At 46.0% G+C, this 12,040-nt stretch overlaps 1 protein-coding gene across 1 annotated transcript in view; it reads right to left on the bottom strand.

The window, feature by feature from the left end:
- The window catches only part of Iqgap3 (IQ motif containing GTPase activating protein 3), a 38,481-nt gene extending 31,659 nt beyond the window's left edge, over positions 1 to 6,822 (bottom strand). The window contains exons 1-4 of the mRNA XM_023713840.1: positions 6,771 to 6,822; positions 4,147 to 4,234; positions 1,740 to 1,896; positions 112 to 189 (exon numbers count right to left, since the gene is read on the bottom strand). Coding sequence (XP_023569608.1) covers positions 112 to 189; positions 1,740 to 1,896; positions 4,147 to 4,234; positions 6,771 to 6,807 — 360 coding nt within the window. The 5' untranslated portion in view covers positions 6,808 to 6,822. The remainder of the gene's footprint in view (positions 1 to 111; positions 190 to 1,739; positions 1,897 to 4,146; positions 4,235 to 6,770) is intronic.
- Between the last annotated feature and the right edge of the window lie 5,218 nt (positions 6,823 to 12,040).

The following is a 12,040-nucleotide window of genomic DNA, read 5'->3' as shown; positions in this document are numbered from 1 at the left end:
GTTCCATTTTCAATACAAAAAAAAAAAAAAAAAGAGAGAGAGATAAAGGATGAGTGGCTAGGGGACTTGTGAATAGTAGAGGTGAGCAGCAATCTTGAGGCCCAGTATTACCGAAGGCAGACCAATGTGGGCTATCGCAGACAGCCAAAAGTTGATATTGTCTGTGTGCCGGAAATGCAAGCCAGTTGCCTGAAAGGGAAAGGAGAGAAAAATGAGTTTCTACAGTTTTCAGTACTCCCTATAGGCCGAGCCCAGATTATAGCTTAGAGATTAAAGAGGAAATGCCAGGGGACTAGAGGACCTTATTCTATGGATGCCCCAGCCAAGGACAGAGAACCCTAAATCACCAGGAGTGGATGCCTCAGCTGGTAAGCTTTCCTAGAAAGGGGGCGGGGTGAGATCCTAGAGCAGGGAAGAGAAGGAAAGGAGGGTGGGTTGGCTAGGGCACAGAGAAGGGACACATGCCCAGGAAGACCTTTCAGGGGGGTTAACCCTACAGACTTTGGAGTGTAGAGCATGGGTAGAAGAATCTACAGGCAGTTGGCTTCTTGGAACCATTTTTTTTTTTTTGGGTGGTGCTGAGGATCGAACCCAGGGCCTTGCACATGCTAGGCAAATGCTCTACCACTGAGCTATAGCCCCAGGCAATCAAGGCCACCTTTTTTTGTTCTATTTATTTATTTATTTATTTGTGTGTGTGTGTGTGTGTGTGTGTGGCCCGCTCAGCCCACCAGGGAGTGGGGCTGGCTGGCATGTGGTGCTGGGGGATTGAACCGCGGTGCCTGTGCTTTGCTAAATTTGTTCTAAGTAGGTGCTTTTGACCACTGAGCCATCTCACCAGCCCCTCCCCCCCCTTTTTTTTTTGAAAAGCCATCTTAAAACCCACCCAACAGGCTGGGGATATAGCTCAGTGGCACAATTGCCTGCCTGGCAAGCACAAGGTTGCAAGTTTGACCCCTGGTACCAGAAACAAAAACAAAAAAACCTAACAACTGCTCCTTACCACTAACAGATAATACACAGAAACCTGACTGGAATACACTGACTTCTTATTTTATTTTTGCTCCGAATGCCTTCAAGGCATGACTGGCTGTCTTGTGGGGATCGAACCACAGCAACCTGAGCCTGACTGCTTTGTTGAAGCAGCCAGTTAAAGAACTGAGCTAAGGGGCAGGCCCCCACTGACTTTTTATTTTAAAAGATTTTAATACATATTGTATAAGTTAATGGGACTTCACAGTGACATCTCCATGCAAGCAAGCATGGTGCTCTGATCATGTGTACCCTCCTTTGTATCCTCTCTCAGTCTCCCTTCTCTCCCTGCTGCTGCCCCTGGACCCCTTCCCATCCCCTAGTAGTCCCTAGTTTATTTTCAGGAAAGACACTGATTAATACCTGTTGTAGTGCAGTGATTAATAGCATCTGCTTTCCTCCTTTATTTTTATTTTTATTTTTTTTAATTTTTATTTATTTATGTGTGTGTGTGTGGCCTGCTCAGCCCACCAGGGGGCGGGGCTGGCTGGCATGTGGTGCTGGGGGATTGAACCGCAGTCCCTGAGCTTTGCTAAGCTTGTTCTAAGTAGGTGCTTTAGACCACTGAGCCATCTCACCAGCCCCATGCTTTCCTCCTTTAAATTGTCCAGACTTGGACAATAAAATGTATGGCCACCCATACACATGGTTGCAAAGAGAAGGGGTAGCTACAGGAAGAAAGTACTAGTGGAGTACATAATGCCTACCTGGTAGCGCAGTTGTTCCACATCATAGATCTTCTTCAGGGGGACCACAGAGGGCGCAAAACAGTGGCCTAGCTTGGCCAGTAGCACCCCATTCCGAAGGCTTTCCTCCAACTCCACCGGGGAAGGAAGCTCTTCCTTTAGGCAGGCCTCCATCCAGCTGCAAGCATGAAAGCACCTCTCACTCTCTGGCAGCCATGTTGGTTTATTCCAACTGTACGATTTGCCTCTCTCTCTCCTGGAGTGGACCCTGAGCCTCTCCTACCTCCTGTTTCTGTCCTCTGCCCCCAGCCCCATCATTGTATGGCTCTTTCCACTTCCTCGCTGGCTTCCCCAAACACCTGGACTGACCAACTGCTCCAAAAGTCTGCCCTATGGGCAGTCTGCAGCTGCCCATCTTTAGGAACCTTACAAATTCCTGGAGTCAGAAGGTTCATTTTCCACACCACCTCCCTTACATCTCCTCTGAGCCTCAGCTGAACAATACGCAAAATGAGGGTAACACCACCCAGACTTCCTGCAACAATGGGCAACTGCAGGATCAAATGAACTAATGAATGTGAAAATACTTTTTTTTTTTGAGACAGGATCAGGCTGGCCTTGGGCTCACTTTTGTAGCCTGCAGGCTGGTCTTGAACTTGCAGCAATCATCCTGTCTCAACCTCCCAAGTACTGGGATTACAGGCGTGCCATCACTCCCCGTTCACTTTTTTTTTTTTTTTCAGTACTGGGATTGAACTCTGGACCCTGTGCTTGCCAGGCAAGCGCTTATTCTACTGAGCCATCTCCCTGGCCTATTTTTTTTTTTTTTTGTGGTACTTTTTGTCCTTTTGAGACAGGGTCTCACTATACCGTGCAGGCTGGCCTTAAGCTTACTTTGCAACCTAGGCTGGTCTTGAACTCGTGATCCTCCTGGCTCAGCCTCAGGTGTGTCAGCCTCAGGTATGTGCTACTATACCCGGCATGAAAACACTTTAAGTGTAAATGTATAAAATACATTATTGTTGGTAGCTTTACAAGGGAGAGAAAGAGGTTTCTCTGATGAAATCTCCCAATTTCCTTATGTATTAAGTCTACAAGAAAGTATGCTTCCAAAGAGACCGGCCACAGCCTGTTTCCTGTCCACCCTGCCACAGAAACCTGATCTCCTATCTGCTCCACCCTACTTTTTGGGAAAACTTTAAAAATAAACTATTGGGCAGAAAGAATTAAGTATTTATTCAGCCCCTCTCAGACAAACTTAACTGTGGGGTATCCAGAGAGCCCTGAGATGATGCGAGAAAAGTTTTTTTTTTAGAAAAGTATTTCAGGTAACTAAAGAAGAAGGAATGATGGAATTAGAAAATAGTCATTTTGAATCCCTGGTGAGAGGACCAATAATCGAGGAAGGCATTAGATGAAAGGTTAATGGGGAATCTTATCACATAGACACTAGGTTATCACCTGAATTCCCAGATTTAATTTCACTGACAGTGGGAGGAGCAGTCAAGCGCGCTACCTATGAAAAGTGAGACGGAACACACACCACTGCCAATGAAGTCTTCTTGTCAAACAAGTTGAACCTGAATCCAATCAAGCCTTTACAGACAACATACATTTATAGGAAATGTGTGGCTTAGAGGAACAAGTTGAATGACACAAGGAAGTAAATAAAGTCAGGATGTAGGATGTTCTACCAGAAGAGTGATCTAGTTCTTAAACAAGTCAGTGACATAAAAAATGAAAGGGGGGGTGAGCTGCTCTACATTAAAGAAGACTTAAGAGACAAGTGTGTATGCGAGCTTTTTTAGATCCTTATTTGAATGAGCCATGTGAACTATCAGACTTTTTTTTTTTTTTAACAGTCAGGACAATTTGAAAATGGCCCAAACACTGATCTTCTAGGGACATACGGATACTCTAGTTGAGTATAATGGCCCTGTGGTGATGTAAGCAAATGTCCATAGACTTCAATTATGTTTTGAAGGACATAGGGGGATAAAGGGATGACATGTTTGGAATTTGTCTTAAAAAAACAGAAGATGCAGGGCTGGTCTGATAACTCAGTGGACTAAAGCTCCTGCTTAGGCAGAACGCCCAGGTAAGCCATGCCAGCCCTGTCCGTGGGGCATGATGAGACCGCAATTGAGACTGGGTGTGGTGGTGCACACCTGTAATCCCAGCACTTGGGAGGCTGAAAACAGGAGAATCATTACGAGTCCTATCTACATGGTAAAACCCTGTAGATCCTGTAGACCCTGTCCTAAATACAGAAAAAACAAAAACAAAAAACCAGAAGATGCTATTTCAACCTGTCCTTTCACACAGCATGGGCCTTTGCCCTGTTGCACTCGCTTTGAGGGCAGGTGTCTGGGATGGGGAGAGTGGGACAGGCAGACCAGGGAGAATCCATCTTTCTGACTCTGCTCACCGCTTGGCTTCTTCCAGCCGACACAGGTACTGATAAGCAATATTCTGCCGCCTCTGCTCATCCATCTCCTCAGCTGTGAGGCGTTCATCTGAGGGGAGAAGACCAGTAAAGGGAAAATTTGACAGGGGCTTCAGCTCTAAGGCTCCTTAAAGCTATTGCTCAAGCTGGGAGCAGTGGTATTGTAACATTATTACTCTGTTGGCTGAGGAAGGGAAGACTGCAGATTTAAGCTCAGTTTGAGCCACACAGTTCTCATTCAAAAAAAAGAGACTTTGGGACACAAACCTGCCCAGAGACCTGAAGCATCTCTCCTATGTCCCAGCTCCTCATTTAAGACAACCTTTATCAGAAGCCTCTTCTTTTTTTTCTCCTCAGTTAACTTCCTATCTTCCTCTTCCTTCCCAAGACTACGTCAACACCTTCCCACAGTGCTGTCCAGCAGGTGTCCAGAGCCTCTTCCTTGGCTGGTAACTCCTTTTCTTATCCCTGGTTAAACTGGGTTCTCTGAGAACTGGACCTGTGTCATCCTCATTAGGTGCTTGGTCAGAGGCTGGGTTAACAGACTAAACTAGTACTCCATTCAACAACTATTCATTCATTCCATACCTCTTTTTCCTCAGGCCAGGGCTGTTGGACTTCTACCATCAAGAAATACAGAGATTAGTAGATTAGTATTAGAAGAAAAATTAGTAAGTAAATACCTCCAGCGTAAAGTAGTAAGTGCAATCATAGCCTATAAATGAAATCTACAGAAGCAGCGGAGGAAGTGAAGGCTTCTACCTAAGAGCTAGGGTTTTTTATTCTTCTTTTTGTGGAACGGGGGATTAAATCTAGGGCCTTTGCATTAAACTACACCCCCAGCCCAGCCTTTTTTCTTTCTCTCTCTCACTCTCTCTCTCTCTCTCTCACACACACACACACACACACACAAAAAATTTAGGAACTTAGGTGGCCTGCAGAGACGGAGTTTGCTCAATCTGTCCTTGACTCAGCACTCAGCGTGCGGCTCTCACTTTTTTTTTTTCTTGGAACCGGGGATTGAACTCAGGCCCTTGCACTTGCCAGGTAAGCGCTTATTCCATTGAGCTATCTCCCTAGCCCCGTCTCACTTTTTATCCTATTTCCACATATTGCATATCCTGCAGTAAGATTTGGAGACAGCAGGGTTTATTTGAATTGGCAGTTAAGGGAGTTAAAACACATGCACACACACTTTCAAGTACAGATTTGAAACCACTGGCCAACTGCAGGAAATCCACGGGTTCCTCTGAGGAGGTGTACAGGGAACAAGCGTTGGTTGTTAAGCATGGAAAATAAACCAGTAAGTGAGTGACCTCACTTCAGAGTTATGGACTGAGATGGGCGGGACTTTGTACACACACATACACAGTGCCTTATGAAAAAAAAAAAAAAAAACCCACAAAATATTCTTTCCGCCTCTCCTAGGCTGGAACTAGCTTTCCTTCAAGAAGTGGGTGGACTTAGACTTTGCTCTTTGAATCCTAATGTAGGAGGAGCAGTGAAGGAAGAGGAGCAAGTTTTGCATTTAACTCTTGATAGGACGGAAGCCTTTGTGCCTTCCCATCCTTCCACCTCCAGCCCCTCCCTCTCCCTCTCTCTAACCACAGTGCTGCTAGGTATAAATGCAGGCAACAGGCTGGAACCCAGATCTTCAACCCAGAGTTGAAGCTGTTGAGTAGAGTTTAGGACTCTGCATTTTAATGTCTCAGGCATTTCAGGCACTCTGAGAGAAATTTTCTTCTGTTTTACCATTTTTGTTTGTGGTGGTACTGGGGACTGAACCCAGGGACTTCACTCTGAGCTCTGTTCTCTCTCTCCAGGCCCTTTTAGTTTGCATTTGTTTTTTGAGACAGGTTTTCACTATATATATAGGTCAGCCTATCCTTGAACTCACAATGGAGCCCGGCTGGCCTCGAATTTATAGCAATCCTACTGCCTTAGCCTGTGGAGTGTTGGGATTACAGGTAGGTGTCATCAGCTCTGGCTTATTTCAAGACAGTCTACCTGTCTAGTTATTTGCTCAGGCTGGCCTTGAACTTGCTATCTTCCTGCCTCAGGCTCCTAGAGGGACGGAATCACAGGCCTATCCACCACACCCAATCAGTTTGTACCTCTTTTGTTTTTTTGTTATTTGAGACAGGGTCTTGCTTTGTAGTTCAACTGGCCTTGAGCTCACTACATAGCTTGGGCTGGCCTCGAATTCAAGAGATCCTCCTGCCTCAGACTCCCCAGTGCTGGGATTACAGTCGTGCACACCCAGGGCCGGCCTCCAAGGGGCATCTCAAAGTGCAGGTGTTCCCGAGGTCCCTTTAGGAGTCGTACTCCTGGGCAGCGCTTGGTAAGTATAGTAACTGTAAGTAACCCTGGGTTTAAAGGGACATCTAGACCACCTCGCACAATCTCCCAGCCCTAGAGATCCAGAATCTGGAAACAAGGAGACAACTGTTCGAAAGGTGCGAAGCGGGACCGCAGTCACAGGCACCAACAGGGGCTCCTGTTCCCTCTACACTGATCAGCCCCCCGCCCCACCCGCCCGCCCACGATACCAAACCCCTTCAGCCGCGTCCCGACAGAACCCCCTCTCGGGCCCTTTTAACACTCACAGGCTTCTCGACCCGGGCGAGCTCCTCGGCCTTCCATGTTGCTCCTTCCAGGTTTGAATCTCCCGCCGCTGGGCCGCCGCCCCTCTCCGTCGCCACCCAGGGAAAGGCTACTTCCGGCCCACCGCGCAGGGAACTCTGGGAGTTGTAGTTCTGGGCTGCGGGGGCTTGCCTGGGGTAGGGAAGAAGAGAGAGCGCCAAGGCTGGGAAGGGCATCCGAGGCTGGGAAGGGTCTCCGGCTCACACCGAATACGCTAGATCAGGAAGTGACTTAATTTGTTGTTCCTCTAAGGCTCCTTCTTTGCCAAACGGGTCGCTTTCTCTTCTGGGCCAGCTTGCTGCTGTGCACTAAACCTAGTGAGGTATGCAGAGGTATGTAAACCTTGTTGGGGCCAGGGATGTGGTTCATAGGTACAGCGCCTACCTGCCAAGCACAAGGTCCTGAGATTGATTCCTGGTACTCCAAAAAAACCAAAACCTTAGCCCAGTTTTAGGGGAGAACAGAGTTCAGCCAGAGAGAAGCAGGAAGGGAGTCTCAGGGCCAGGTTAGGCCCTGACCTACTTTACTGGGATAGGGTCAGGTAAGCAGTAGCAGCCCAGGAACACTAGACATTAGGTAAGAGGCAGATCCATGTCTTAGAAGGATCCCTTTTAACATCAGGGGCGTGGAGGGGGATGAGGCTGGGGACAGGGACCGTATAGGAGGCTATGGCAGTAGCATAGATGAGAAATAATAAAGACCTGAACTAATAAATAATTCAACAACTGTGCTGAAAAATATTTTCAGGTATATTTGCTGATAGGTTTCCTTCATCTGCTCTTTCTCTCTTTATCCTTCCCTGGTGCTCCTTGCAAAGTCAGGCAGCTAGGCTGTCAGCATCAGGGCAGAATGGGAAGGAGCAGAAAACAGAAAATAGCCGAAAGTACAGCCTGTAGAGGAACAGAGAAGATTCGAGGTTGAGACAAAACTGGGCAAACAAAGTAAGATAGAGCATTCCCTTATGGACCAGAATGAATTCCCCGGGCCCCTCACCAGCTAAAGGAATTAGAGACAGTCTAGATATTGGTGGCTGTTTGGTAACAGGCTTTCCTTTCCTTGATTCCTGGGAAGGCCTTTGGGAATACAAGACTCTGAGAAGAAAGAGTCTTAGTTACTTTTTTCACTGCTGAGACAAAGATACATGACATCCAAAATTAAAAGAGGAGTTTTCTGGCTAGAACCATGGAGGGTGTAGAAGAGAAAAAGAAGAAGGTGCCTGCTGTGCCAGAAACCCTTTAGAAAAAATGAAGACATCTTTCAGAGTTGAAGATAAAGCACTTGAGAAAAAAGTTTGCCCAGAAGATGCTTCACAAGGGGCCAGGGAGATGGCTCAGTTGAATAAGTGCTTCCCTGGCAAGCACAAGGGCCTGAGTTCAATCCCCGGTTCCACTTTTTTTTTTTTTTTTTTTTTTTTGTGGAACTGGGGATTGAACTCAGGCCACTGCGCTTGCCAGGCAAGTGCTTATTTCACTGAGCCAACTCCCCGGCCCCTAAATCCCCGGTTCCAACAAGGCTTCAATTAACATGCTGAGAATTGTGGAGCCATATATTGCATGGAGGTGCCCAAACCTGAAGTCAGTAAATGAACTAATATACAAGCATGGCTTTGGCAAAATCAGTAAAAAGTGACAGACGATTCATTGATTGCTCAATCTCTTGGTAAATATGACATCATCTGCATGGAGGATCTGATTCATAAGATCTATACTACTGGAAAATGCTTTAAAGAGGCAAATAACTTCCTGTGGCTGTTCAAGCTATCATCTTCATGAGGTGAAATGAAGAAAAAGACCACCCATTTTTGTGGAAGGTGGAGATGCTGGAAATAGGAAAGACCAGATCAGCAGGCTTATTAGAAGGATGAACTAAGGTATCTACCATGGGGTTTTTATGATTTGGTCAGTTGACAAAGTATCTGCTTCCAAATTGAAAAAAAAAGTTAAAAGAGGAGAGGTTTATTGCAACTCAGTTTGTAGAATTTTCAATTCATAGTTGGCTGGCTTCAAGGCAGGGTGGCGTAGCAGAGGAGGAACCATTCATGGAAGGCAGAGAGCAGCAAGGCAGTGAGCAGTAAAGTAGTGAAGCAGCATGCGGTGACAGCAGCTCTCTTCTTGTCCCTTACATTCTATCCAGGCTACCTCCCAGGGTGGACCTTCCCTTTATTCACGTGCAGAATTATGTCAAACAAATCAATGGACCAATTTAGTAGTAATACATCCTCAATCCTAGAATAAGATGCTTAACCCAGCATCACCCACTCTGCAACAGCCACCTCTGAAAATGCCCACCTATGACTGCATGGTGCTGTTGGGGGACACCTAGACACAAACTATAACAGAAGGGTTGCATAATGAGTGAGGAAGCTATGCCCTTAGATGTACAGAAATTCACTGACCCAGCTGGAAAGGAAGTTCCTAAATGACTTACTCCCTTTTGCATGAGCAAGAGTCTGGCCTTGAAAGGGTGAGGTGGATGAGAAGAAAGTAAATGGATTCCTGAGCAGATGGCTGAGCACAACATGGAGCTCCCATCTTAAGTCTTTTCATCAGTTATCTCCCTAACTCAGATCCATCCCACCCTGGGGAAAAGGAACCTGCAAACCCTCCAGCTGAATCACTTTGTGTTCACCATGCCAGTGGAATAGGGACTTGAAACTGAATAGGGATGTATTTCTTTTGTTTGTTCTGTTTTTGTTTATTTGTTTGTTTAATTTTTATATTTTTAGGGAAGGGACTACAGGGTGTTCAGGGTCTCACTATTAGATTGGACCTGTAGAGATCAGCCTGTTTACAGCCTCCCAAGAGCTGGGATTACAGGGGTGCACCACTATACCCAGTCTCAATTGCTGTCTCAGTGGGCCCTGGGGGTGGGGCCTGGCACAGCAATCCTGGCCCAGGGATCAACCCCCGGTCCCTGCGCCTGCTTGCAGGCACTTTAATCTGCTGAGCTATTTGGCTGGCCCTTGTTCTATTTTTTTAAGACTGGGTCTCTATATAGTTCAGGCTGGCTTTGAACTCATTATGTATCCTACATTAACCTTGAGCTCAAGACAGTCCTCCTGAATGCTGGGGTAATAGGTGTGCACCACCATGCCCAGCTTAGAGATGCATTCTTATACACCAGAATTATGTATTATTATGGTTTATATCTGGATCCAACCGCCCCCACCCCCACAAAGCCTCATGTGCCCATAGATGGGGACTTGGGGAGGCGACTGGATCTTTGGTGTGTGATGCTGGATTATTGCTGGGTGTGATGTTGGGAAGTGAAGCCTGGTGGGAGGGGGGTGGGTCACTATAGGCTTGACCTGTAAGAGTGTATGTGTACATATCCTTCTCCCTTGATGCTCCTCAGCTTCCTCCCTGGCATGCCATGGGCTGTTTTCCCTCTGCTGTGCCCCTCTCTTGTTGCCCTGCCTTGGAGACAGCTGACTATGGACTGAAACCTCTACACACTGAGTTAAAATAAACCTTTCCTTTAATTTTGTGGGTGTTGAATATTTCATCCCAGCAATGAGAAAATAACTAAGACATATACTAACATAATATCAGAGTGTATCGACTGCTTATTATATACTGGATACTATATTTAGCATTATCTTGCAAGTACCATCTTATTTAATTTTCATGATGCAGATGACAAACCAAGGCTTAGAAATATCACACAGCTAAAAAGAGAAATATCACACAGCTAAAAGCCAAGATTTAAACTAGACAGCCCCACTCCAAGCTTAAATTCTCTTTTTGTTTGTTTGACACAGGGTCTCATATGGACCTCAGGCTGGCTTATAATGGTTGATTGATTGTGTCAACTTCAGAAGTTGAGAAGCTTAACTAAATAGGCTCAGCGATTCTCCACCCTAGGGTGTAGAGGTCCCACTCTAGGGCAGTGGGTTCCTGGATGATATAAAGAGGAAACGAGGAAGGATGGACTTGCTTCTGTTCTCTAGAGTAGTTCCCAGTCTTCACCTTTTAGCTTGGGCTTCCTTCTAGCACAGGATCCTTCAGCCTCCCAGTATAGACTTTGGCTTTCTGTTGTCTTCCGCCTTCTGTCACAGACTCATCAGCCTGCTGATGCAGACTTGCATGAGACACACTGCAGAGAGCTCTTGGGCTGAAACCTTCAGTGTCCAGTATGCTGATGCCCTCTACACACTAACTCACCCAACTCTGTGGCTGACCACTGTAAGCTGATCTTGTAGTTTCTTATACATTTGTGTAACTTGTGTTATATCTGTTTCTCTAGTAAAACACTGACTGATACATGGCCTTTTTTATTTTTTTTTATTTTTTATTTATTTGAGAGAGAGAGAGAGAGAGAGAGAGAGAGAGAGAGTGGTGTGTGTGTGTGGCCAGCTCAGCCCACCAGGGGGCAGGGCTGGCTGGCATGTGGTGCTGGGGGATCGAACCGCGGTCCCTGATGCTTTGCCAAGCTTGTTCTAAGTAGGTGCCTTAGACCACTGAGCCATCTCTCCAGCCCCTACATGGCCTTTTTTAAAACAGAGTCTTACTCTGTAGTTCAGGATGGCCTCAAATTCATGACAATCCTCCTGCTTCTGCCTCCCAAGTGCTGGGACTACAGGTGTACACCACCACACTCAGCTTGAATTCATATATCTATATCTATATATCTATATCTATATCTATCTATCTATCTATCTATCTATCTATCTATCTATCTATCTATATCTCCACCTCCAAGGTCATAAGACTGTAGGAAAGGGGGGTAGACTGGAGAGAAATTTCAAAGGTAGGCTAGAGAAGGAAAAGCTAAAGCTTCTCCTGGGTTTCTAATGTATAGACTGTTTTACTAATAGTATGGCTTGTATCTAAATGGTCCCCCCAAAACCTCACGCATTGATAGGTGGGGCTTTTCAGAGGTGGCTAGATCTAGGGTATGTGCTGCTGAGATCAAGGATGTGATGCTGGGAATGATTCACCAATGCTAGGATTAAGAGTGTGAGTACTACCCAGCCTAAGGGTAATCTTGTTGTTTGCTGCCTTCTGCCCATCTACTCTACAATGCCCTCTGCCATTCCTGTCTGCCTTGGGGCCAACCAACTATGAATTCAAACTGTGAGCCACTATAAACTGTGAGCCAAAATAAACCTTTCCTCATTTAACTTTGGGTATTGGGTGTTTTGTTTTAGCAATGAGAAAAGTAACTAAGACTAATAATACTGAGAATGTGGGGGAAAGATGAGTTTAACTTGGATAAGTGAAGTCCACAGGTA

The sequence above is a fragment of the Octodon degus genome, unplaced genomic scaffold, assembly GCF_000260255.1.
Source record: "Octodon degus isolate 3935 unplaced genomic scaffold, OctDeg1.0 scaffold00032, whole genome shotgun sequence".
In the NCBI taxonomy this organism is placed as follows: Eukaryota; Metazoa; Chordata; class Mammalia; order Rodentia; family Octodontidae; genus Octodon; species Octodon degus.
The sequence above is the reverse complement of the archived record's forward strand: the minus strand, read 5'-3'. Positions and strand labels throughout refer to the sequence as shown.